The following is a 27,871-nucleotide window of genomic DNA, read 5'->3' as shown; positions in this document are numbered from 1 at the left end:
ACTAATGCTGGTCTACCCTGAGGCCTTTGTGGTAGAATCCAGCTTGACTGAGAGATGTGTGCATACATACGGGATGATCCTGAGATAGATGAAATATGGACTGTGAACCAGGCAAATCAAAATGATTAGCCAAAGGAAACCTGGAAGAAATACACCAAAAAAGTAATTCAAACTGCCAGGAGGATGCGACTCAGTGACTCGCTCTTCCGCCTGAGTCCAACTGTGTGCCTATCCATACATACTGTACACTTTGTCCTCTTTATAAATTTTACTTACTTCACAGCTTTCTGTCTTTGTGTAAATTGTTTTCTGCAAAGCCAAAGGGCTGGGGCTTTGTTACTGACCACTGGTCTAGTGGTTAGGATCTGGTATGTTTACTGCCGAGACCTGTCCTCAGTCTTGGGCTGGGAACCGAAGCCCTGCTTCAAGGCATTGCAGACCAAGGTCACCCAAAAGCTTATCAAAGGATTTATTACTTTCTGAAACTAAGGAGAACACTGGGGGTCTTTTTCAAAGTAGGGTTGGTAGCTCCAATGGTAAAGAATCTGTCTGCAGTGCAGGAGACCTGGGTTTGATCCCTGAGCAGGGAAGATGCCCTGGAGAAGGCAATGGAAACCCACTCCAGTATTCTTGCCTGGGAAATCCCATGGACAGAGTATAGTCCGTAGGGTCGCAGGGTTGGACACGGCTGAAGCGATTTAGCACATTCCCCAAATAGCAAAATCTGGGAAGATTTACACTAAGAGTCCATGCATATTGACTAAGAGGCCTGAGCAGAGGAGAGTTCAGCATAGAATTGGGGCAAAGGTTGACAGTATTTGCTCTTTCTTATCTGGCTTATTCTGCTTGGCAACATGTCTTCAACGCTCATCCTTATTGCACCCTGTGTTCGAACTTCATTTCTTTTGAAGGTAAAATAATATTCCATTTTAAGGAATATTATTGTGTATCCCTTCATCTGTTGACTGACATTTGGGTTGTTCCCACCTTTTGGTTATTGTGAACAATGGTGCTGTGAACATTGGTGTTCTGAATTCTTATTGTCTCTTTTTATATTTTTTAATGTTAAGATAGAGCCCAAACAGAAACAAGAAGTGGAGAATAAAGACAGGATTCCTACGCTTCTGTACTCTCCCCTGCCCCCAACCTCATGTTGTTTATCTCACTCTGTCATAATTGCTGGCTTGATGCTCTGAACAGCTCGCTAGATTGCAGACTGAGTGAAGACTCTCCCACAAGGTGGCCTGGTGAGATTGAATGACACCCCCAGCATCCCCTTGCCCCTCCTTTCTGGTTAGCACCACTAGGGGTGGGGGTAGAAGAGCAGGGGTTGGGTCTCTCACACAAATTGCTACTGCTTTCCTGGCTCACTCAGCTTCTCCATGTCCCAGCCTGTGTGTTTGGCTCCATCACATCAGATCCCAGCCTCTGCAGGACCCACAGCACCAGTATCAAGCACCAGAACGGGGTGCAGGGGCTTCTGTGGTGGTCCAGTGGCTAAGACTCTGTGCTCCCCATGCAGGGGGCCTGGGTTCGATTCCTAGTCGGGAAATTGGTCCCACATGCTGCAACTAAGAGTTCAGATGCCATGACTAAGACCCGGCACAGAAAAATAAAGAAAAGAATAAGAGGAGATTCGGATTTGTTGTCCTCATGGGATTCACGTGTTCCCTTTCACCCATGTTACATCCATTTGTGCTTCCTGACTCTCTGCCCGTGGGCGTCGAGTTCCAACGTCGGGGCAAAGACAATAGTCTTACAGAGACTGCTTAACCAGCTCTTGCGGTTGGGTAAGGTCAAATCCCTTAGAAAAGTATTTAATATTCTGCATCTCTGTTTAAACCCTGATGGGTATATCCTCATGTATTCAACCAACAAATTTGGAGTACCTACCATGGACTAGACAATGGGTCCTGGGGGTACTGCAACCGCCGCCAAGTCACTTCAGTCATGTCCGACTCTGCGACCCCATAGACGGCGGCCCACCAGGCTCCCCCGTCCCTGGGATTCTCCAGACAAGAACACTGGAGTGGGTTGCCATTTCCTTCTCCAATGCATGAAAGTGAAAAGTGAAAGTGAAGTCACTCAGTCATCTCTGACTCTTAGCAACCCCATGGACTACAGCCCACCAGCCTCCTCCGTCCATAGGATTTTCCAGGCAAGAGTACTGGAGTGGGGTGCCAATGCGGCAGGGAGTAAAACAAAGACTGCCATCAGGGAGCTCATGTTTATAGTTGTATCCTCCAGACACATTGTATTGCTGCAAGAAAAGTCCTGGGCTAGGTTCCAGGGTTGATGTGTGAACAATGGTGAGATCTGGACCAAAATTCCTTCATCTCTCGATGTCCTGATGTCTTCACTAGTAAAACAGGGAGACCAACCTTCCCACCTACTTCTCATCCAAGGACAGAGCCAGGCCTTCCCTGGTGGTCCATTGATTAAGAGTCTGCCTTCCAATGCAGGAGACGTGGGTTTCATACCTGGCCGGGGAACTAAGATCCCCCGTAACTCGGGGCAACTAAGCCTGTAGTGAGCTGCAATGAAAGATCTAGCATGCTGAAATTAAGACCCAGTGCAATCAAGTAACTAAGCAAATATTGCAACAAAACAAGGGACTTCCCTGGTGGACCAGTGGCTTAGATTCTGTGCTCAAAATGCAGAGGGCTCAGGTTTAATCCCTGGTCAAGCAACTAGCTCCCACATGCCGCAACTAAGGCCTGGCATAGTCAAATAAATAAATATTCAAACAAAACACAGAGCAAAGAGCAGGTGAAAGATGCCTGAAAAAATGAGCAGCTCTAAAAAATTAAAAGAGGCAAAACTCCAAAACCAGTTTGGAATGTTGTCATCATCTTTTATTATGTATCAAATTGTCTTTAACATTAAGTTACAATCTGATTAAACTTGATAGACATTTTTATCTATTTAAAGACACACAAAAAATCTCGCTATGTACAATATCTTTTGTCTAGAGTCTAGCAAACATAGTACCTTTCATTGCAGGATTTCTGCTTAATATAATAAGCAAAAACAAATGACCAAAAAATATATATATTTATATAAAACCAAAGCAAACCCAAATCCCCAAGTCCCTTAACTACAAACATCAATGTTGAAGAAAGCATTAAAAACACAAACATAGAATAACTTTCTTTGTTTAGAAATGCAGAATGAATACTAGAGTTAGTGGCAAAGGAAAAAAAAAACCCATGAAAACAGAATCCTGTGAAAATAACCAGCGGTCTTCACGGGTGAACGTTCCTGCTCAGGGCACAAAGCTCGACTCTAGACCATGTCTCGGTTTCTGCGGATGGCACAACACAGGATCATGCTGAAAACCATGCCGAATATCTGGAAGACAGGAAGAGGTGTGAGGGCCTGCCTGACTTTCTGCTGGAAGGTGGAGGGAGAGGGGGAGATGGGAGCCATTGAGGTCTGACAAACGACAAGCAGGTAGGAAAGTGAAGGGGTTCCGGTGGTCCAGTGGTTAAGACTCCACACTTCCACTACACAAGCCAGCTCCTGTGAACTCTCAGTGTGAGACACGCCCAGAGCTAAATTTAATGGTCAAATTCCAACTATTCCAATACCCTCATGAGACGTTCACTTTCCTCTTGTGCCTGTCTGTGTTTCATATTCTAGTTTTACTTTTTTTTTAAATTAAAAAAAAAAGTTTTTTTTGGCCACACCACGTGACCTGCGGGATCTTAGTTCCCCAACCAGGGAATGAATCTGTGACCCCTGCAGTGGAAGTGTGGAGGAGTCTTAACTACTAGACTACCAGGAAGTCCTTATATTTTTGTGCTTTTTACTCAAAGTGGCTTCAAGGCTTTCCTAGATTCAGATGAGGGGTGCCAATTACCACTAAGAGAGGAAGTGGTTCTCTCTCGGAGAGTCTTTGCAATGGACAGAGGAGGGCTGTGTTCCCTACCGAATCTCATCACTCCCTCGTGGGGGCTCCCCTGGGGAACCTGATGGCCCCTGATGACTTCTGGGGATTGATTGGCAAGAGAGAGATGGTTGGAAACTTTCGGTCCCATTCTAGTTGTTCACCTTTGGGTGTCTTTCTGGCCATAGCAGGAGGTGAGACACTTCACATCCATGTTGCTTTTACTGAAACTGCTTTCAGAGAACAAAGAAAAGCAGCTGCTTTTTGTGAAAACATGTCCTGAAGATTATCTGGGTATCACTAGCAGGATGTCTGGGTGACCTACATCCTTATTGCTCCAAGTGTGGCCCGTGGACCAAACACAGTGGAATTACCTTGCATTCATTCCTGAAACCTTTAAGGTAGTGGGAATGGATTCTGGAGAAACACTGACTTCAAGTCTCAGTTGCTTCACTCCTGACCTCAGAGACTCTGATCAATGTACTTAACCTCTCTCTTTCTCTCTAGAATCTGTAAAACGGGAATATGAATAGTTTCCACCTCATGGGTATGGCAAGGGTTAGATATGTTGATAAATTCATGGATTAGTGAAAACAGTGCCTGGTCAGAGTAAGAGCTTCATAATGGTCAGAGTAAGAGCTTCATAAATTGTAATTACTAAGGTTTTTTCCCAAAGCCCCTGACACTCACCATCACCACGGCAATCCCAATACCCACAGCACCGATGATGTGGAATTTGCTTCGGAAGATCTCGTCGATGGCTTCAGGGCAGGACTTAGTGGGGAAACCAAGACCCAGATCAACACAGCACTACTCCAGGCTCACCCCCTCCCTCCATGGCACTCATCTGACCCCTGGGGTGCTGTGGTTCCAAAGCGTGGGCTGGGGACTGGCTGATGGATGGAAAGGAGAACCAGGAAAGGGATCCCCAAGTTTGGGCAAGAAAACACGGAAGGAAGAGGGGTGAGCCCCTGCTTTGGGATCTGTGTCTTATCTGGCCATAGGGTTTTTATTATTGTTGGTTGCTAAGTTGTGTTCAACTCTTTTGTGACCCCATGGACTGTAGCCCACCAGGCTCCTCTGTCCGTGAAATTTTCCAGACAAGAATACTGGAATGGGTTGCCATTTCCTTCTCCAGGGGATGTTCCCGACCCAGGGACTGAACCTGCGTCTCCTGGATTGGTAGGCAGATTCTTTACCGTTGAGCTGTCAGGGAAGCCTGGTCATAGAGTTACTTCTTATTACTATTATGGAAGTTTGTACATTTGCTCCAGCTCACATGCACGAGCTGCTCACAAGTCTAGAAGGCAAGAGTCCAGGCCTGGGAGCACCCGCTATGCAAGATGGCTGGATGGAGGCCCAGTGGCTGTAGGCAGCTAAAATGCTTTGCTACTTCTCCGGTCTCTGATTGCTGCCCTGGAGGAATCAGAGACCCAGGGCAGGGGAGAAACGAGACAGCCACCCTGGGTGCTTCCCACGGGGAAGAGGTGTTTAGAAGCACCACAGTGGTGTCCTCACAGATCAAGGGAGCTGAAGGCATGTCCGCTTTGGTGGGATTTACCTAGAGCAGCTGGGCTAGGCACAAGGTCTTGTGCTAAGCTTACCTTCGCTTTCAAGCCCTCAACTAAAGTCTTTGGGGGGCAGGTGTCGGTGAAAAATTGTTCTACCACCCCGGTCATACCACAGCAGTCCAGCTGCAGAGAGAAGGACAGGGTTGGGGGTTAGAGAGACAGGATAACCAGGACTGAAGCAAGTTCAGGAAAAAGTCAGTGGGGAGGGGACGCTGATGTACCGCAGTGTGGATGGCTCTCAGCGTCTCCCGCTGGGGCTCGTCCTTGTTCTTCAGCTTGTTGTAGGTGTCCTCGTAAAACTTCTGCACTTCCTTGATCACCTGGGAAACAGACAAGAGATGAGCAGGGATGGATTCTTTATGAACAAATGTCACCTGTTCCATTTGCTCACATGCAGCCACAAATTCCCCTGCTCTGAAAAGTCACAGGGCAGATGCATCACTGGGCTAGGACAGCCCCCTCAGGGTCTCTGGGGTCCCCCATCTCCTCCCACATCCTCTAGGAACCCCTCCGGCCATCTCCACTTCTGCTTGCACCTTCGGTTGGCCCCTGTAGCCCCACCTGGCTCTTTCCCTTCTACCGAGAAAAAGAAAATTAAATTGCCTCAATATAAGGAATGAAAAGCAAGAATCCTACTCCTGATCCAGCTAGTTCTTTTTCCTTCTAGCTTCCATCTTTTCCCTTCACTATGAGACTGTGTGACTTTTGGTAAATTACCAAACCTCTCTGCACGAGTTTCTGCATATGTGAATGGAGATCGTAATGGTCCTAACCCCAGAGGTTATCTTGAAGAGTTACTGGCAATATTGCATTAAGCCTGTAGCACAGTGTCTGGTGCAGAGTACATATGGGATAAAAACTGGCTATTATATTATAACAGAAGGAGATACTCTTATCCTCCTGCACCTGGGCACATCTCCATTTAACAAATGCTTGTCCCCTGCTCCCCACCCCCAAAACCAGAACTGATCAACAACCAGCATTTCCCATAGCAGCTTTCATAATTAGCCTTTCCTACCTCCATGGCTATCATCTGGATAATTAAATCTTTTTCTCCCCCCCTTCCCCACCTCCCGTCCCCACATCCACTGTCTCTCTTCTTTCGCCCTTCCTGCTAAATATGACGCGACATCTCTCCCTAAAACACTGCTATGATGGAGCCCCACCCAGGCCCCCCACCCAGCCCACACCCAGCTGTGCTCAGACCCTTTCTTTGCCAGGAATCCCCTGCTTCCACCAACTTTCCTCCTGACACCCCCTCTCTCCATCGAGGTTTTGGTCAATGTCTCCCTCTCCATGAAGCCAGAGGAGACACCCCTCGCCTACCTACTCCAGCTTTTCAAATCCTATGGGGTTTCTGGATATAAATGATTTTTGTAACACCAGTCAGTCCTTATCCCACATGGAGTGGCAAAGTTGCTTGAAACCCGGCGCACAGCTCATTTATCTCTGGACCCCGCAGAGAGTGTGGCATAGCTCTTGGCTGCTGGTGGCATGTGTTTATAAACTAGGAGAGGGGAACTAGGCCACACAAAGCATTATTTTCCTGAGCTGTGTACCAGAGAAGTTGGGGGAGTGCTGTAGAGGTGTGAGAGGCAGACACCAGCCCTACCATACTGCCTGACCCCTTCTCTATGATAGCGCCTGGGAGGCTGGTGCTCACTCCCATCCCCTGCCCTGGGGAGCTCCTGTTAGAGGCACGTTTGATGGCTTAAGGGTGACCCAAGTGACCAGCCAGGATACCTTTCTGCCGCCATCACCCCTACGACCCCGACTCCTAAGAGGTCTTAAGGGAAAACCTACCTCCTCCTTGTGGGAATATCCCCAGATGGCTGCAGCTACTTCAATGGCAAATATCACCAAGAGAAAGCTGAAGAACTGGAAGAGAAAGGGCTGGAGTTAGGCGCAGGCCCAGCCAGCTGGCTGAAACAAGCAGAGGGCATTTTGGAGACCAGGCTTCTGGGGACCTGGCATCGAGGGCTGGAAGGGATGCCTGGAAGGGGCAGGAGGAGGTTCAGAGCTGCCAGCGCTTGGCCAAGGCCAGGAGCAGGGAAAAGCCACAGGGGGAAAGCATCAGAGACCCCAGACTAGTATTTGTTTTTTTTTTTTTTCTCACAAAGCAAGAGACTTGGGGTTGGGGAGGGGTGCCGTTGGGGAGAGCAGGAGAATAAGGGAACGCAGGACTGCTCTGCCACGTGGCTTGAGTCTTTGCTTTTAAGGTGACGGGATTAGTTTCCGGGTCAGAACTGGTATTTCCAAAGGTGTTAATGAAGAGGCGGTGATTAAAAAAAAAAAACCTCACACGCTCACAAAACCCAGAGATGTGAGGAAAGAAGGAAGTGAATACACTCTGGAGTTTGAGGAGAACTATAACACAACTTTGAAACAAGAAGAGGAGGTGAAGGCATCTGTGGATTCAGGCAAACATGGGCATTGAAAAAGAGATAAACAAAATCCTGGCATTTAGTTGCCCAAGGGAAGTGACAAGACAGTGGCTTCAGGAAGGAAGAGGCCCTAGCGTGTTACCACAGAGGGCAGGAGACGTGTGGGGATAGGGCCCTGGGGACCCGCCCCACCCCGCCCCACCCGCTGGTCTACAGGATCCTGGGAGGGGCACCTGGGAGGCCAGGGGCAGTGGGCACACAGGGGACACTCACCAATCCCAGCATGCACTGGGACTCCTGCACGGCTCCGCAGCAGCCCAGGAAGCCCACCACCATCATGAGTGCACCGGCTCCGATCAGAATATACACTCCTGGGGGGACAGGGCAGGGTTAGGGGGAGGCCCAGTTGCTTCTTGATCCCCCCGCTTCCTCTCCCACATCCTCACTGGCCTGCATCCAAGCTCCATCTCCCAATCAGCCTCCTCCACCTCTGTGGGCAAGTCTTCTCCTGCCTCTGTGACCTGCCCATCAAGCCCCCTCTCCCACTTGACCCTCAGCCCTCCAGCAAGGTGCCCACTGCCCCCCCCCGACCCAGGACAGGGAACATCCACGGGACCTCCAATATTTTACTCAGGACAGACTGGTCCAGTTGATCAGCTGTTTCCAGTTGGGATGGATCCACTCCTGCTAAATTAGACCCTCCGAACTAGGGGGACTAACTTCCCGGGGACTTTGACAAGCATCCCGCTGACCTCTTTACCTGACGGAAGAGGCTGTCAGAGCAAGCCTTCATTAGGAAGGGGCTGTGCACACACAGACAACCATGCTCTGGGAGGGCAGCTCAACCAGATTCCCAGAGGGGATGCCTGACGGCAGGTGGGAGCCAGGCACGTGCAGTTAACAGCATCCAAGGGCAAGAGAACCCTGCTTCAGTCCCAACTCTGCTTCTAACTGCTGTGTGATCTTGGGTAAGACACTTTCCCTCCCTGAGTCTCAATTTCCTTACAAGTAAAACGAGAAGTTGGTTGCTGCTGCTGCTGCTGCTGCTAAGTCGCTTCAGTCATGTCCGACTCTGTGACCCCAAAGAAGCCTACCAGGCTTCCCCGTCCCTGGGATTCTCCAGGCAAGAACACTGGAGTGGGTTGCCATTTCCTTCTCCAATGCATGAAAGTGAAAAGTGAAAGTGAAGTTGCTCAGTCATAGCCGACTCTTAGTGACCCCATGGGCTGCAGCCCACCAGGCTCCTCCGTTCATGGGATTTTCCAGGCAAGAGTGGGGTGCCATCGCCTTTTCCGGTTGGTTGCTAGGAAATTTCAAAAGATGCCTTCTAGCACACCAATGGGATCTTACAGCTGCAATTCAGTCACCGTAGTTTAAGCATCCAAAGGATCCTCTTTGGTAAAGGGAGGTTGAATGACATGGTTTGTAAACACTCAGTTGGGTGTCTGATGGAGAAGGGTGGTTGAGAGGCTGTGAGTTCTACAACTCTGGCCTGGAACGGGGAACACAGGCTTGGCCCTAGTCATTCCATACTCCCCCCAGGGAACACCCAGAGAGGCCCAGCATGCAGTTATCTTCTTGAGAAGCACAGCTGTCTTGCAGTGACCATCCTCTTAACCCAGCTCCCTCCTCCATCCCCCATGGCCCCACGGGAAAACTGGCAAAAATGTCCCAGGCCTCCCCAGCTTGCAGGCAGGCATGTTCTGTCCACTCCTGGGAGGGGCGACTGTCACATGTGAGAAGATCAGTTCTGAAGACCAAATGCCTGGCTTTGAAAACCGGCTCTATGACCCAGGGAAATCCACTTCACTGTCAGTGCAACAGCTTTCCATCTGCAATCCAGGGGTGAGAAAAATGCCTGCCTCCAGGACTGCCTTGAGGATCAGGGGATGTGTTCCAAGCGCACACGAGTGCTAGCTACTGTTTATTTTTCTAACTTAAGCTTTAAAAATCGGTATATTTTTATTAAGGTATGGATGATATACAGTCAGGGCTTCCCTGGTGGCTCAGACAGTAAAGAATCTGCCTGCAACGCAAGAGACCTGGGTCAGGAAGATCCCCGGGAGAAGGGAATGGCAACCCACTCCAGTATTCTTGCCTGGAGCATCCCCATGGACAGAGGGGCCTGGAGGGCTACAGTCCACGCGGTTGCAGAAGGGTCAGACACAACTGAGTGACTAAACAACAGCAACAAAAGATGTACAATCAACAACTGTCAATCTTAACAACAGGAAGGATGGACGACAATCGTGAGTAATCATGACTGTCAGGGTGATTTTCACAGGCGTCCCTGCTGTCCTCTCCCTGGGACCAGGGAGACTGCCCTGAAGCAGGGATGCTCCCCACAATACACAACAGGATGGGGCGATGAGAACCCTCTCCCGCCGGCAGGTGTCACAGTGATTTCACTGCCCCCATCTGTGCCCTCCACTCAGCCGGAACCGTGCAGCCAGCAAACCACGCAGCAGGCCCGCAGCTGAGGCTCACCGGCAGCACAGCGCGGAGCGCACACAAGGGAGCGTTTGTCCTCGGCTCGTCCCCCCACATCTGTTGTAATGTCAGGTCACGTGGGCTGGCTGGCAGACCCTGATGAATATGGGTATTGTTCCCGTGCACGTCCAGCCAGACTGGGCAAGGGGACAAATGCAGCTTGTCCTCAACTCAAGTCCACCCTTCTAGTCCTCCACTCCGTGGGCCCACAGGCTGGACCGCCCCGCCCACACACAGGGGCCGAGGGAGAAACGGCAGTGCTTTTGGGCCTGGACTCCAAGGTGTGGACCCCAGCAAGCGGGGGCAGTAAACTGGGCCCCTGTCTCTCCCCATCGCCTCCTCTCTCTGCATCAGGGCATGACAACGAAGGATGAGGTCACCCATTTGAGTTCCACTGCAGGGGCTGAGTAAATAGGGCATATTAAGAGTTCAAACTAGTCAATCCTAAAGGAAATCAACCCTGAATATTCATTGGAAGGACTGATGCTGAAGTTGAAGCTCCAGTCCTTTGGCCACCTGATGAAAAGAGTAGATTCGTCGGAAAAGACCCTGATCCTGGGAAAGATTGAAGGCAGGAGGAGGATGAGATGGTTGGATGGCATCATCGACTCACTGGACATGAATATGAGCAAACTCTTGGAGATGGTGGAGAACAGAGGAGCCTGGCATGCTGGAGTTCACTGAGTTGCAAAAAGTGACTTAGCGACTGAACAACAAAAATTAAAGAGATCAAAAGGATTTACAAGCCCATAAAATAAGAGTTGAGTGGGGATGATCAGACAATTTTCTTTCTGTCCAGCTCCCAGTCCACAAGCCCGGGTGACCCTGGTAGAAGATAGGGTGCTGGATCGGTGGCCTCAGAGAGCCACTAAAGGCAAAATCATTTCCCATGCAGAGAGAACATTTCCCTAATGGGCCTGACAGTTAATATTAAATATTCATTCCTGGGCTCAGCAAAGATTTTAGGACCAAGAGTCTCGGTTTTCAATCTCGCTCAGACAGTTTGCAGAACTCAGGTGCTCAGCTTTACCCTCTCTGGGTGGGGATGAAGAGGAGCAGTTCTCTGGTAGCTATCTATGGGGGTTTTGGCAACGGCCATCAGGCCACAGAGGCTCAGTGGAGGCTCACATCTTTTGGGTCTCCTGCATTGGCAGGTGGATTCTTTACCACTAGCACCACCTGGGGGGCTTCCCTAGTGGCTCAGTGGTAAGGAATCCACCTGCAATGCTGGAGACCCAGGTTCGATCCCTGGGTCAGGAAGATGCCCTGGAGGAGGACATGGCAACCCACTCCAGTATTCTTGCCTGGAAAATCCCATGAAGAGAGGAGCCTGCCTGGCGGGCTATACTCCATGGGGTCGCAAAGGACACAACTGAGCACACACAACATCAAGCCACAGGGGGGCTCAGCTGTGAGCAGCACGCCCTGAAGCCCTTGATCCACTGCAGGCCAAGGCTGCTGCTCCAAAAGGCCATCTGGGGCTTCCCCTTTGGACAGGCTCCTTCTAGTCTGCACCCAGAGCTTGTTAGCAGAGGCTGCCGGTGATAAATGACAAAGCATTCCCCTTTATAAAGCAAGTGGATGTTAGCCTTCGGTCTGACTCATGGAAAAAGTTATTTGTCACAGAGCCTTCTCTAGGATTACTGTATTCATTTGCTTAAGGGCTGTTTATTCTGCTTATTTCAGGCTGACATAGACCTAGTACAAAAAAAAATTAAAAAATAAAAATAAAGCTTCTCATGAAGCAGTAGCATCTGCCAGGGTGTCCTTTAGACAAGAACCTTCTCTTTTCACCTGTTTACTGGGGCTCTCGGCCTAGGGAAGGGAGGGGACAATCAGCCTCCTGTCATCACTCCAACCCCATCATGAAAACAGCACTCAGCACACCTGTTTGTGTGCAGGACAACACTGGGCAGAGCCTCCGGCCTCCACCTGCTGAGAACACTGTGTGTGTGTGTGTGTGTGTGAGCATGCTCGAGTGTGCATGTGTTTATTCAGTCATATGTGACTCTCTGTGACCCCATGGACTGTAGCCCACCAGGCTCCTCTGTCCATGGGATTTCCCAAGGCAAGAATACTGGAGTGTGTTGCCATTCCCTTCTCCAGGGGATCGTCCCCACCCAGGGATCAAACCTAGGTCTCCTGCATTGCAGGTGGATTCTTTACCAACTGAGCTACCAGGGAAGACCCAGGACACTTTATCATTTCCAATTATTCAAGCGGGGGTTCCAAGGAACCCTAAGTCAGGTCCCCAGTGGCTCTCCCTTCATCCCTCTTCATCCCACCAATGGGCCCCATTCAGGAGGCCACAGTGAACTCCGGTTGTCAAGCAGGAAGCTCTCTGCCTGGAGAGGTGTGTGTATAGGCCCTGCCGGTGTCAGGATGGGGAAACCAGGTCCAGATTGACAAAACAAACCACCCCAGACCATGAACTGGACTGGGGAAGCCAGCTCATCCCATCTTGGGGACAGTCCTTGTGGGGTGGACATGCCAAGCCTCTGGTTAGAGCGCCCCAGATGCCTTCATTCGGTGATTCTGGTTCTGCAAGGGACACCAAGGAGTTAAGAAGGGCAGCTGGCCTGGGACCAAGAAAAAGCCATTGCCAAATTTATCTGCAGCGGGGATTACAGGTCCTGCTGACAGGCTGATCTCCAGGGCCTGCACGGAGATCAGGCCCATATAAGGCCGTCAGTTATTCTGGATCCACTAGAGACTGCTTTGAATGTGGCAGGCTCTTCTCTCGCTTCTCAGCCTCCTTCTGCATTCTTTCTCAACTTTGAACACTGTGACTCTGCTGGAGAAAAGACATCCCTGGGTCCCTCGGGTTTCCTGAAGGGTGAGTTCTGTGGCCAGGCCGGCCTGAGGGTTGCCCTGCAGAGAGTCTGTGCCCCAGTGCAAGGACAGTCACCCCATGATGTCAGGAAGAGTGGCTGGGAGGGGCTGGTGCTCTAGGCTGGGAGAGGGGCTGCGGCTCAAGGCAAAGGCTGACATCACAGCCTGAGGGGGAAGGGGACACAGAGAATGGAGCCTCCTTGGCCATTTGCCCGGAGATGACAATTGTTCAGCTGCCCATAGCGCTCAGTGAAGTACAGGGCCCGGGCAGACCCGGGTGGTCAGTTGCTGACTGTGTTCTATGTGATGTCACTTGTATCCCCTCCAGGTCCCAGGCTTCTGCCAGCAGAATGAAGTCTTTAGACCTGAGCCCTTGCCCAGAAGAGAATCCAGTGCAGAAAGTTCGTATTTGTCCATCAGAGCTCAGGGGACAGTGGCCGCTGGCCCCCGAGTGAGAACAACTGTGTCTTTCTTGGACGTGCCTTTAGACCAGCTCCTGGTCATTTCAGCTAGGACCACGGGCCATCAGAAGGGCCCTGCAATAACCTGGGGGACGTAAGTCCCAGGAGGTACCCAGAGACAGGCCTGGCCCCTCCAGCTGTATGCTTGGCACTGTCCTACCACCTGCCTGACTTTTCTACCTGGCATCTGCTGGGCTGCTAATGCTGGGGGGATCTGTCTCCTGAGCACAGTTTGGGGTGAACTCAAAAGGCCCAGAGGGGGACTTCTCTGGTGGTCCAGTGGTTAGGACTCTATACTTTCACTGAGGAAGGCCCCAGTTCAATTCTGGGTTGGGGAACAAAGATCCTGCAAGCGTCGCAGGCAGGAAAAAAATATCAACTTAAAAAGAAAAAACAGTTAAAAAGTTTTTAAAAAAAGAGCAGATATATGTATATATGTAACTGATATACATATATCACTTTGCTATACCCCTGAAACTAATCAATTCTTCGGTGCTCAGCTTTCTTTATAGTCCAACTCTTACATCCATACATGACCACTGGAAAAACCATAGCCTTGACTAGACGGACCTTTGTTGGCAAAGTAATGTCTCTGCTTTTTAAGCGCTGAAGAATTGATGCTTTTGAACTGTGGTGTTGGAGAAGACTCTTGAGAGTCCCTTGGACTGCAAGGAGATCCAACCAGTCCATCCTAAAGGAGATCAGTCCTGGGTGTTCATTGGAAGGACTGATGTTGAAGCTGAAACTCCACCTGATGTGAAGAGCTGACTCATTGGAAAAGACCCTGATGCTGGTAAAGATTGAGGGCAGGAGAAGGGGACGACAGAGGATGAGATGGTTGGATGGCATCACCAACTCAATGGACATGGGTTTGGGTGGACTCCTGGAGTTGGTGATAGACAGGGAGGCCTGGTGTGCTGTGGTTCATGGGGTTGCAAAGAGTCGGACACGACTGAGTGACTGAACTGAAACTAATGCAACATTGTAAATCAACTATACAACCCCCCCCCCCCCAAAATATACACAAAACAAGCCAGAGTCCTAGATAACAAGACAGAAACAATTGTTGGCCATGATGGTGTGAGCCAGGCACCTGCAGAGCATGGGGGTGGGGTTGGGGGGCAGGGGGCTCTCTGGGTCATTGCCAACTGCTTGCAAATGTCTGTCCCAAGACCTGCTCTCCCTGCCAGAGGGTCCTCAGCTCCCTGTTGTGACATGACATGGAGACCTCAAGACCTGCCCTCATCACTCCCCCCACTCTGTAGCCCCACTGCCCCAGCTCAAGGGGTGGCATTCCAGGCCTGCCACAGCCACCAAAAAACTTACCAAAAAACCCTGCTGTTGCTAAAACAAGTCAGGGTGCTATGGAAATCTGCTTTCAAAAACTCTGTGTGTGTAGTTTTTTTAAAAAACACATGTTGTGTTTTTTCTTCTCTTATTTTCTTTCTGACAATAGGGAGGCACGCCCTAAAAAACCCAACTAACACCACCAACAAAAAGCCAAGAAAGGAGGGAAACCGGGCGCCTGCTGGGCCATCAGATCAAGGCTGGCGCTGGGAGGCGGGTGGGGGTCAGGGGCCTCCCGCCACCATGTTCTTCCCGAAGGTCCGGGTGATAACGCTCTTTAGACTGCTTGCTCTGCCTTTTTATTTTAAAAATAACTCCTTTGGTGGGTGGAAAGGAAGTGACCAAACTTACACTTTGAGACTGATGACATGACAGTATCCTCCTAAAATAGGGGCTGCTTTTGTTTCTCGCAAATGAAGTGTTTGTTTCCTATCCCCCAGCCAGGCGAGGGGAAAGCTTCGGGTTCTGTGAGGCAACTCAGAAACCGGGGAACTGCCGTGGACAGGCCAGGGCTCTCCCGCTCCTGTGAGAGACGCTTATGCAGCAAACTGCCAGTGAAAGTGACAGAACGGTGCCAGAGGAAGATGCCAAAGGACCTATGTGCAGAAAGAAACCTGCTAAATCTATTCATGTTCCAACTGGACGCCTTTGCCCTGAAGCCAAAGCACTTTAGAAAACAAGTAAGACTTAACATGCATAGCCTGTGCCCCAGTGCAGGGGGTCGGAAAAGCTGGTGCCTCTTCTAGTCTCTCACATTAATCTGACAGTTATCCAGGAGGCAGGACCTTGGGCCTCTTGAGTCCCTGTCTGAACCGTGAGATGTTCCCTCTGCTTCTCCTGGCACCGTGGGTCCCCAGGACCAAGTTTTCTAAATGAAGGAGATGAATGAACCTTCTCAGACATGAAATTTAGAGAGAAATCCAGGGACAAGAACAGAAGCTCTGTAGCCCTCTGGGAGTGGCAGCAGCTCTGGCAGAGCCAATTTCACATCAGAGAATGGTCCAAGTGCCAGGCTCCGTCAGCTTGGAAAAAGAAACCACATCAGTCAAATGCAAATTCATGGGCGCAGCTACACAAAAGCAGGGCTGCAAGTGAACCAACTGGCAATGCAGGCCGGATCCAAAGTCCTCCCCTGCCCAAATCCCTGGATCAACACGGGACTCTCTCTCTGATGCTGGATGGAGGGAACAGCAAGGTCCCCCACTCACCTGTGTAGAAGCTGGAATCATTAGTTTCTTGCTCGAAGATGCTCTTGGTCTGCGAGTCGAATCGGAGCCATAGTCCAACGGAAAGGACGGCGATCCCGGCAAGCTGCAAGACACACAGGACGTCGGTGTGAGCCTGGCTGCAGGGGTCATGGTGGTATCCCAGGGGAGCCGCCCTTGGCCTCTGCCCCTCGCCAGGCACCTGGCAGCAGCAGCAGCCAGGCCAGGGTGGGGACAGGGAATCATATCATTTGCTAAAAATAACAACCAGTGGGAAATAAACAGTTATCTACCAGCAGTACAGGGATGGTTATTGTGTGGGGAGAATATTATACAGCAGTGAACCCAAACCAGCTGTGATACTACGAGTGCATCTCACCGTGTTAAACAAAAGAAGCAGGGACTTCCCTGGCAGTCCAATGGTTCCAATGCAGGGGACACAGGTTTGATGTCTTGTCGGGGAACTAAGATCCCATGTGCCTCTGGGCAACTAAGCGCACGCACCACAACTACAGAGCCTACCAATGACAAAGAGCCTATGAGCTCTGGACCCCAAGTGGGACAACAAAGATCCCACATCCTGCAACTAAGACCTGACACAGCCAACAATAAATACATACATATTAAAAACCCAAAACACAGAAGAAGCAAAAAGCACCAAATACACACAGTAGGATTCCATACAGTTAAAAATGACTATTTAGGGAGGTGGGAGGGGGGGTTCGGGATTGGGAACACGTGTACACCCATGGCGGATTCATGTTGATGTGTGGCAAAACCAATACAATATTGTAAAATTAAAAAAAATAATAATAATTTTAAAAAAAGAAAAAAATGACTATTTAGGGGTGCGTGTAACTCAGAAAAAGAAGAAAGTGACGATTGTAAAGTCAAGTGAGTGGTGGTCAACAGGGAGCGGGGGTTTCTGATGAAGGAACAGCAGTGGAGGGGGTGGCGTGGATGGGTCTAAAGCTCTGGTGATGTTCTAGCTTTGCCTTGAGTGGTGGTGGTCCAGATATTCACCTCACAATTACTCTTTACTGTTTTCTGCCCTCTTCTGTACACATACCATACAATAAAAAAAAAAATCACCCAAAGGCAGCTTGACTCCTGAGCCATGTCACCCAGCCCTCCGCCATATCTGGTTCCTCCCTGTTCACACAGGGAAGCCTCACAACCTGACCCACCCAACTCTAGGGTTTGCCGGACACATCATTATGAATGATCCTCATAAACATTAGACAAGAAGCCTTCAAGAGATCGTTTGATCCTACAGTTTAGTGAAAAGCTCCCTGCAGTAGGAAATGGCAACCCACTCAGGTGTTCTTGCCTGGAAAATTCCATGGACAGAGGAGCCTGGTGGGCTACAGTCCATGGGGTCACAAAGAGCTGGACGTGACTAAGCATGCACGTGCCCATTTCAGAGGTGGGCAAGTTGAGACACTAGACTTGAAAGGGCAGACTTCCTCAATAAGGAAAGCCTGAGGCATCAATCCTGGCCTCAGGCACTGCTGAAGTGCCAGGAGGAGGCTCCCTGCCCAGCCCCCCAGCCGACTGAGCTCCCCTCCCCACTGCTGGCCTGTACCAGGGCTTGCCTGGGTGACTCACAGGCTGTGGGTGGTGGCCGGCTGGATGAGGGCGTGTGGGCTTGGGGCCAACACCCAGCCCCAGGTTTTACTGGCCCACCCTCTTCAACAGAGACAGGCGCCCTGTGTCAGAGCCCTACTCAGGGAGCTGGGTTCTCTGCTCCAGGGGCCAGGACAGCCTGTGGTGTAGAGAGGCTTCTTTTCTCTCTCTTTGCTTCTCTCCTTTTCAACTTGACTTGGTAGCATTTCGGTATGTTTGGTGGAGCATGGAGATGGCTATAGTGGGAGGGGTGACCCAAGACTTCAGACTGTAGTAGAAAACCTTGTCTATACCCAGAGCAGTGTCCACAGTGAGGGTCTGGAATTCCCTAGAATTCTATCTCTTTGGTTCTCCCATCTGGCAAACAGGAGTAGTGAGCCCAGATCCTCTGACTCAGTCTGGGTTCTCCCAACTCTCAGGACTGCCCAGAACAGGAGCCCAGATAGAAAATGTCCATGTGCCGGGGACTAAGGCCCAAGACCCTGGCCTACCTATTTAGGGATCTTGGAGTTACAAGAAAGAAGGTAAGACTTTCCCCTTCTCCACTCCCAACAGAAGGAGGCCCAATCAGGCCCCTGGAAAATGGAAGGCCACTGGCTTCTTTTGGGACGTGAAAGCATTAACCTGAAAAGCCTGGAAGCTGGAGTTTTGAACGCATTTGCAGGTAGTCCTAGACAGTGGTTAGCACTGAGAACAAACCCTGACCTTCGTATCTCCTCTTGCCCTCATCCTGGCAGGGATATCGCTGAGAACACCTGGGCCTGAGAGGCCTGTCCTTTCCCATCCTTTCTGCTCTAGGTTGCCTGCTCTTATCCAAGAATTATCCTCCAGTCATTCTCCCTGGGGATAAATTTACTCATCTACCCCTTCCTTATTCTGCCGGGAAAATTCTTAAATGAGTCAGCACAAACACACAAAATAAAAACAATCCCATTTGAAAGAACTAAGCTGCAAAAGACGGTGATGGCTACACTCTGTCCAGAAGCTTCACAGGGCAGGAGCTGGGTCTCTTGGGGAATGATTTCATGCATGGGTAATGACACACAAATAAAACTCCCATTCTGTAATTTCAAGGACACATGCACAGGTGGCAAGATGAGAACTGGACCCAGAAGGTCCCAACCTGGCCAAGGACAAGCCCAGACACAAGGAGACAGACTGGGTCCCCCCATATTTGGACCCCACCCCAAACCTAACATCAAGAGGGAGGAAAAGAGATTGGTTCTACAGAAGTGGAAAAAGCAGTAATAGATCTCAGTTTCTGATGCTTAAAGACTCACCATGAGCGAGGAAGAAGGCTCAGCCTTCCAGGAGGCAAGGAAGTCAGGGGCAGGACTGAGAGGCTCAGTTTCCACTCTCTTTTTTAATGGCTGAGTATTATTCCATTGTATATATGTTCACCAAAATCACAGACAAATGAGCCCTGCTGTCTGCTTTGATTGAATTGCTGAGCTAACTGGCTTGAGGGGATGCTGCCAAACAACCACTTTGCTTTCTGTAGTGCTGTTGGAGAAACAGCTTGAACTGGCTGGAGGTCACAGGGCCATCCACGATGGGCTTTCCTGGTGGCTCAATTGGTAAAGAATCCGGCTGCAATGTGGGAGACCTGGGTTTGATCCCTGGGTTGGGAGGATTTCCTGGAGGAGGGCACGGCAATCCACTCCAGTATTCTTGCCTGGAGAATCTCCATAGACAGAGGAGCCTGGCAGGCTACAGTTCATGGGGTCACAAAGAGTCGGACATGACTGAGCAACTAAGCACAGTACAGGGCCATGATACCACTTAATAGTAGCCTCCTTGGGTGTGCAGATAGTGCTATCCAGAGAGCTCAGAGCACTCTCAAGAGGGCCCACTTTCTGCTGTGCACAGAGGGTCCGCTAGCCCCCGACCTGGCTTTCACCCCTAGCTATCTGAGTCCTAGGAGAAACCAAATGGGAATGACCAGCAAGAACCAAAAAGAAGTTTACTGTTTTAAAAAGTGTTACCCCAAGGTTCATCGCGGCACTGTTTACAATACCAAGCAAGACAACTAAGTGTCCAGCAACAGGTGAATGGATAAAGAAGATGTGGTACACACAGACAATGGAATATTACTCAGGCACAAAAAAGAATGGAATGATGCTCTTTGAAGCAACATGGATGGATCCAGAAATTATCAAGCTAGAGTAAGTCAGAAAGAGAAAGACAAACACCACATGATGTCACGTATATGTGCAATCTAAAAAAAGATACAAGTTAGGAGTTTGGGATTAACATTTACACAGTACTATCTATATAAAATATGTAAACAACAGATCTTACTGAATAGCACAGGGAACTATATTCAATATCCTGTAATAAACCATAATGGTAAAGAATATGAAAAATAATAGGTATATATCTGCATGACCGAGTCCCTTTGCTATACAGCAGAAACTGACACAACATTGAAAGTCAACAATACTTCAATTAAAAGGGTGTCAGCCAGTTACGAAGGACTCCATAAAATAAGGACATAGGGGTCTGAGGTGGGGGTGGGGCAAGAAATTGACGGTTTCCTCCTGGGTTAATGCACGGCACATGGCAGGAATGTCAACCACGCCGATGCTACAGCTGCAGTCTTGCCTCTCACCCGTCACGGCAGGACTCGAGCGCATGGATGCTGGATGCTGACAATTCCCTGCTCACAGCGTCTTGGAAAGACAGCAGCAGCCTGCCTGCCATCCCCAAACCTGTCTGGCAGGGATGGAAGTAGAAAGTACAGCCCTTCCACTCCCAGCCCCAGGCCCCAGTCACCTCTAACAAAAGCCCACGGGACAGACTCTCCCTTTAGGCCAGAAACAGTCCTACACATTTGATAGACTGGGGCAAGAGTATAATTTTTCCCATCACTTTATTGGCGATTTCTTTATTTCTTCAAGAATGTTCACTATCTTCTTAGAGGACGGGCCAGGAGAGAAACGGGACAAACTTAACAAAGTACTTGACTAGAACGTCTCAAAACTGTCAGGGTCACGAAAAAGGAGGACAAAGAGGACAGGCAGACACTGTCCCAGACCACAGGAGACAGGGGAGACTGTACACCCGCCACCTGGCACCTCGGGTGGGATTCTGGGGCAGAGAGGTGACAGGACTGGAAAACAGGTGAAATCCGAGGAAGCCTCGCTTAATTAAGGGTAATATAGCAATGCTGGCTGCTGCGCTGTGACGACTGTACCCTGGGAATATGCACTGTGAATGGCGTGGTGGGGAGTACAAGGGAACTTTCTGTAGTATCTTTGCAACTTTTCTGTAGATCAAAAGCTGTTGTAAAACCGTGTGTGTGTGTGTGTGTGTGTGTGTCTGTGTGTGTGTGTGTGTTGGGGCCTCTCTTTCAAAACTTCCTGTCTCCTTCAAGAACCTGCTCCATTAATCCACCCCTTTCCACCCCTTTCCTGCCTCTGCTGCCTGTCTCAGCCGCTGTTTCACTTTCTGCCAACACACAGAGGAAGGTTTGTCTGTCCTAAAAAAACCCATCAGAAAACAAGCCCTCTCTTCCTCCAGCCACACTGCTCCTCCCGGCTGCTCTGTGCTTTAACCCCCGAGTTTGTAGCTAAACCATCTCTGAGTCCTCACTCACTGAGTCCCTGTAAGGCCCCCTGCCCTCCTCTGACCCCTGTCCTTCACGCAGGATGGTGGCTGTTGAAAGGATCAGACGGCTTGGGTCATCACCAAGTGTGAAGGCTTCTACTCCGTCCTCACACGTTTTGATCTCTGAGCGGTGACACTGTGGAACCCTGCCGCTGCCTCCTCTTCTGTTCCTTAGATGGAATCGCTCAAGCAAGCCCTTCCTCCTGGACAGCTGCCCTGGTCATCCAGGCCAGCTGCTTCCCCACCAAGATGTCCACACCTCAGGAAATATGACCCCTACTTCACACTGGTCTCCCCAGCATCCTTGCCCCCTCCCTTTCTGTCCACACTTTCCTGGAGGGCAGGGTGACTTCTTACCCCTGTCCCATCCACACTTGGGACCAAACAGTCCTTGGTAAATCATTATTCAGTGAGTGAGGGCTGAGCACCAAAGAATTGATGCTTTCAAACTGTGGTGATAGAGAAGACTCTTGAGAGTCCCTTGGACAGCAAAGAGATCAAACCAGTCAGTGATAAAGCAAATCAACCTTCAATACTCATTGGAAGGACTGATGCTGAAGCTGAAGGTCTAACACTTTGGCTGCTTGACGCCAAGAGCCAACTCATTGGAAAAGACCTTGATGCTGGAAAAGCTTGAAGGCAGGAGGAGAAGGGGGTGACAGAGGATGAGATGGTTGGATGGCATCACTGAGTCAATGGACATGAGTTTGAGGAAACTTTGGGAGACAGTGAAGGACAGGGAAGCCTGGTGTGCTGCAGTTCATGGGGTCCCAAAGAGTTGGACATGACGTAGTGACTGAACAACAAGTGAAGGACAACTTCAGTGAAAGAGAATCTCTGGGACTTCCTTGGTGGTCCAGTGGCTAGGACTCCGTGCTCCCAATGCAGGGGGCCAGGGTTCAATCCCTGGTCAGGGAACTAGATCCCACATATCACAACTAAGATCAGAGATCTCGTGTGCTGCAAATAAGACCTGGCTTGGCTAAATAAATAAATAGAAGAAATGAACAAATAAATATTAAAAAGAGAATCTCTGAGGCCCACCAGAATTTCCTCTACTGGGTTCTCTTCCCTTGGACAAGCTTCCTTTCCCACTGGCTTGTCATCCGGACTCATCTCACAGCAAGAGTCAGAAACTACAAAGAGCAACTACTTGCCCAGAAGAAACACCGAGAAAGAGTCATAAGGGTATACAATGAGATTTAGGAGCATATCCACATCAGGTCTTTTGGAAAATGAGAGTTTTTCATAAAAAGGCCATGCCCCGCTGTCCTCAGCATCCAGGGAGGTCCAGCTAGACACTCCGATCCTTGCTGAGCACACAGGTGCCCCGGTCTCTGGGGGTGTGTGCCAGGTCTCCCCTCAGGGACATGAGAGCCACACCCCAAAGCACCAGGCATCCAAGATGCCCACGCGGCGATGGGGATCTCAGCGAGTCACCCCCAAAGGGACAGTGCCAGACCCCCAAATCTCCAGTTCCAAGGGGGGAACTGAAAACAAATCCAAACGCAGCGTTGCTCAGAGGCTCCTGGCTGCCCTGGACCCGCTGCCAAGTCTGCAAGACTGCTTGCTTCCAGCCAGAGCCTGAGGAAGGGTGGGTGATCAGAGGCTCAACCCACCAACAGGAACACCTGAAGTCTGAGAGATGGGATGTGAGGAAGAGAAGAGAAGCTAGCTGACTGAAGAAGAGATTTCATATGTGTGTGTATGTGCATGCATGTGCGTAAATGCGTGTATGCGGCCTTGCACCCCATCCCTCAGGTGGAAGGAACCATGTCTCCCCATGGGACAACCCCCCACTCCAGCCAACACACTGGGTGGTCTCAGCTCCACCTTCTCTCCACATGGTCCCCTCTGTTTCCTGTAATATGAGCTGACCAGTCACACATTAAAAAAAAAAAATTTCTTTGGCTGCACCGGGTCTTAAGCTGCGGGACGAGGGCCCTTCGATCTCCTTTGTGGCATGCAAGATCTTTAGTTGTGGCCCGAGGAATCTAGTTCCCTGACCAGGGATGGTACCTGGTCCCCCGCTGCCTCGGGAGTGCAAGATCTTAGCCACTGGACCACCAGGGAAGCCCCTGGTCACATGGGAGCTCTTTTTTAAAGGGCAAAATACTCATGACTCTTTCTCCACCCAGCAGTCCTAGCCCGGGGGGGTGCAGGGCAGATCATTCTTCATGAGCCAGATCTCTGGGCCGACCACAGACGGCAGGGGTCCCACCTGCCATCCTGGGAGTGGCTGGAGGTGACAGTGGTGACGAGCAGGTGGGGGAGAAGGCAGGGCTTTCTTTCCTTCATCCCACCATCCTATGAAGCCCTGACTATCTGGTGACTTTGGTGAGCCTGTGGTCCCTAAGGGATGCGGCAGACTTTTCAGTGAGGGGACAGGTGGTGGGACAGAAAAGGGCAAGAAGCAGGGGCCCTGGCTCTGTCCCTGTCACTTGCAGGCCACTGCCAGCCACGGGGCGATGTCAGAGGCACCTGGTGGAGCTCTAAGCAAGCCCCTGCTGCAGCTCCACCCCGGGGCGTCTGGGTGCTGCCAGGACAATGCACACCTCTGCTGAGAAGGGCTGCACACGTGGCGGCATGGCCTTGGGATCTGATTCTGGCGCTGCCTCCAAGGAGCTGTGTGACATTCAGCCCTTTCCTTAGCGTCTCTGAACCTCAGAGCTCCCACGTGTAAAAAAGGACTTTGATACCTTCTTGCCTTTGACCCAGGTTGAAGGTGAAGATTAAATGCAGTGATGCACGTAAAACACTCTGAAAACTGTGAGTTCTAGAGCTAGCTAGACTCTGTGGGGAAAACAATGATGACAACAATAATAAATGTCCATCGACAGAAGAATGGATAAAGAGGTAGTGCCTATATACACAACGGAACATTACTCAGTCTTTAAAAGGATGAAATGCCATTTGCAACATGCAGCAACATGGATGGACCTGGAGACTGTCATACTGAGTGAAGTAAGTCAGACAGAGAAGGAGAAATAGCATACAAATGATTACAAACAGAAAGAGACTCACAGACTCAGATAATGAACTTATGGTTGCCGGAGTCGGGGGGAAGGATGGGGAGAAGGGAGAGTTAGGGAGTTTAGGATGGACATGTGCACACTGCTTATTTAAAATGGATCACCAGCAAGGACCTACTGAATAGCACAGGGAACTCTGCCCAGAGTTATGTGGCAGCCTGGATGGGATGGGAGTCTGGGGGAGAATGGATACATGTATATGTATGGCTGAGATCTTTGGCTATTCACCTGAAACTATCCCAATGCTGTTAATTGGCTATACGTCAATACAAAATAAGGAGTTTTTCTTTTTTTAAATAAACCTTGAAAATGACACGAAGACAATAGTGGGGAAATGTATGACCTCAGCGGTGTGTCCTTCCCTGATCTGAGAAGGTGGCTAGGTGGGCACAGGGCAACTGAGGACAGAGGGGGTCTGTCTCCTGTGAGTCTGAGTGTGGTGGGTGGGGACATGCTCCCCAGAACTCCACAGGGACCAGCTGGAATAGTCCGGAGAGAGGTGGGATGGGGAGGGTCAGGGAGACGGTTGGCTGAGAGTGGAGGCCTTTGTCCTTCCTGGGATCCAGGCTGCTTCCGTCCGAGAGTGAAGTCACTCTGCAGAAAGCAGTTATTAAAGGGGCAGATCACAGAGAGGAAGGGGATTTGACCTCTTGACTTTCCTCCTTGGATAAGATCTGTATCAGCCCTGCAATTTTTTTGTTAACTTACTGGGCTTGGGAGACCTTGGCATAGCTGCCCGAGGCGCCCAGGGAGCCACAAGAGGCTAACAAGAGGATGCAAGCGGCCCCACCGCCCATGCCTGATGGAAGCCCTGGGAGTGCAGATAAGCGGCTCGGTGTTCACGAGGCCTTTAAAAACCAGTCGGGCCACCTAGGCCTGTGGGCTCCGGCCTCACCCATCTCCATGGCAACCCGGGCTCAGGGCGGCTTGCCAAGCCTCGATGGGCTGGATGGGCTGATTCACGGTCAGAAGTCTGGGCTGGGCGCTGCCGGCAGGAGCAAACAGGAGCAAACAGCAGCTGGATCCCCACCTCCTCTCTCACCCTCTCCTGGTGCCCACTTCCCCCCGAGCTGCTATCTCTGGAAGGACGAAGCCCTTTGGCATCAGCAGAGATCTTGAGGTCCTGCCTTCTCCAGGTCTGCCAGACAAGATAACAAGAGCAGAAACCAAATTCCACCCTGATTCAAAAAAAAACAAAAAACTGCCATAACTCGCTTTCTGCAACATTCACAAGTAAACTGTTAGTTATGGCAGAATGGAAAGAGGCCAACCAGGGCCTATTACCAACTTTAGTTTTATTAGAGATGATGGGAAAGAACCAGAGACCACAGTCTTGGGGAATGACCGAGCCCCACTCTCTCCTTCCTCGTGCGTATGTTCATCCCATGGGCCATCTTGTTCCCTTGGGGCTTCTGCTGAGCTGTGGATCTACAGAAACTAGTACCCTCAAAGGCCACTGGGAGACTTTTTTCCAGGCCAGCAGTTCTCAATGTGTGGTCCCCAAATCAGTGATAGTGACAACAGCTCACCCAGGAACTTGTTGGATGTGCAAACTTGCTGTACCCACCCTGGACTTATTTGATTAGAAACCCAAGTAAGGTGGGCTTCCCCGATGGCTCAAGTGGTAGAGAGTCCACCTGCAATGCAGGAGACACAGGTTCAGTCCCTGAGCTGGAGAGATCCCCTGGAGAAGGGAACGGCAACCTACCCCAGTATTCTTGCCTGGAGAATTCCATGGACAGAGGAGACTGGCGGGCTACAGCCCACAGTCCATGGAGTTGCAAAGTTGACACGACTGAGCGACTACGTGCAACAACTAAGGTGAAACCCAGCAAACTGTGCTGTCTTTTTAGCCACACCATGTGGCATGTGGGATCTTAGTTCCCAGCAGTGGAAGCACAGTCTTAACCACTGGAACACCAGTGAAGTTCCACCAAGCTATGTTTTAACAAGCACCCCCAGATGATTCTGCTGTGCTCTAGAGTTTGAGAACCACTGCTCTGAGACTTTCATTTAAACATCGAACAACTGGAGGACATGGTTAAGCTCTCTGGGGTGGGGGGCTTCTGAATGCAGAGACTAGCTTTTGAAATGCCAGTGCCAAAAAGCACAAAGTCACAGAATGGGGGCCTGAGCCTCCCCTGGGCGCACAGCTAAACGGCTGGCACTGGAAAGCCAGGGGTCCCGAGCCCGAGGATCACCTTGGTGGCCACACGGTGATAGGTAAGGGGGAGGATGTAGGACAGGTAGGCAGGAAGGAAGAGGTAAGAAAGATAGATACTGGCTGGACAACACTCTCTTGAACCCACTGAGCAGGGAGGAAGTCATAGTAAACGCTCAAGTCAGTACCTGCATTTGGCTTCCCCACATGCCTCCACCCACAGACTCACCTGGTGAACCCTCCTCCCTGAGAGGCCAAAACCAACTGGGCAGCCTTGGCAGAAACATCCCTAATGTCTGCAGCCTGTGATCTCCCCTAGGACAGGCTACGCTGTGTATGGAAGGGGTTGTTCTTTGTTGTTTAGTTGGCGACCCCATGGACTGTAGCCCGCCAGGCTCCTCTGTCCATAGAATTCTCCAAGAATACTGGAGTGGGTTGACATTCCTTTCTCCAGGGGATCTTCCCGACCCAGGGATTGAACCCACGGCTCCTGCACTGGCAGGTGGATTCTTCACCACTGGGCCACCAGAGAAGCCCCGTATGGAAGTGAACTCTTCCTCAGATTTTCTTCTGGGACAGATTCCACAAGAGGGGCCCCTGCCAACCAGGCCTCCTGATGAGCCCCCAACTGGTACCTCCCTCCCCTGCCTTTTCCAAACTGGGGAAATCTCTGAAATGAGCATTTTGTAGTCAGATGGAAAGATAATCTCTCTATTTCACCTTCTGAAAGGGATGAAGCCTATGGTAAAATTTCAGCTTTGAGCGATGCCGTGGGATGCGGGTTGGCAGAACTGAAGGAATAAGATGCTGTTGAAAGTGAAAGCTCAGGGCAGCCTCAACCTCTGAAAACTTCTAAGGAGAGGCAGCTTAGGTAATAGCAACTACAGAGGGCTGCAGAAGCTGAGCTCTGGCTAAGATGTCACAATAGGAGTTTTACATTAAATATCCTGTTACTGCTCTCAATCACCTTGAATTACTGTAGGAAGGTTGCCACATTACCTTCATTCCCCACCTAAGGGAAGTGAGACCTAAGAAGAGTCACCCACTGGCTGTCCCTCCCCCCAGGAATCTGCATTTCTAACAAGTTATTTCCTCCCTTCCCGCAATAATCTCTTGGGTCACAAAAGCCCCCTGTGGCTCAGCTCTGTGTTGCTCTTTTACACAATGTGGCACCTTGAGGTGCTGTCAACAGCAACAAAACCAAAATCCAACTATCCCCTGCCCCGCTTCCCCCAAGCCAGGACCTGGGCAGGCAGACTTCTGC

General features: G+C 50.4%; 1 protein-coding gene across 1 annotated transcript in view; it reads right to left on the bottom strand.

The window, feature by feature from the left end:
- Positions 1–2,829: 2,829 nt before the first annotated feature.
- Positions 2,830–27,871, bottom strand: part of CD9 (CD9 molecule) — a 36,056-nt gene continuing 11,014 nt past the window's right edge. The window contains exons 2-8 of the mRNA XM_040234948.1: positions 16,183–16,285; positions 8,118–8,215; positions 7,264–7,338; positions 5,682–5,780; positions 5,494–5,583; positions 4,580–4,663; positions 2,830–3,351 (exon numbers count right to left, since the gene is read on the bottom strand). Coding sequence (XP_040090882.1) covers positions 3,286–3,351; positions 4,580–4,663; positions 5,494–5,583; positions 5,682–5,780; positions 7,264–7,338; positions 8,118–8,215; positions 16,183–16,285 — 615 coding nt within the window. The 3' untranslated portion in view covers positions 2,830–3,285. The remainder of the gene's footprint in view (positions 3,352–4,579; positions 4,664–5,493; positions 5,584–5,681; positions 5,781–7,263; positions 7,339–8,117; positions 8,216–16,182; positions 16,286–27,871) is intronic.

The sequence above is a fragment of the Oryx dammah genome, unplaced genomic scaffold (assembly GCF_014754425.2).
Source record: "Oryx dammah isolate SB20612 unplaced genomic scaffold, SCBI_Odam_1.1 HiC_scaffold_29, whole genome shotgun sequence".
In the NCBI taxonomy this organism is placed as follows: Eukaryota; Metazoa; Chordata; class Mammalia; order Artiodactyla; family Bovidae; genus Oryx; species Oryx dammah.
This window is presented reverse-complemented; position numbering and strand designations above follow the sequence as displayed.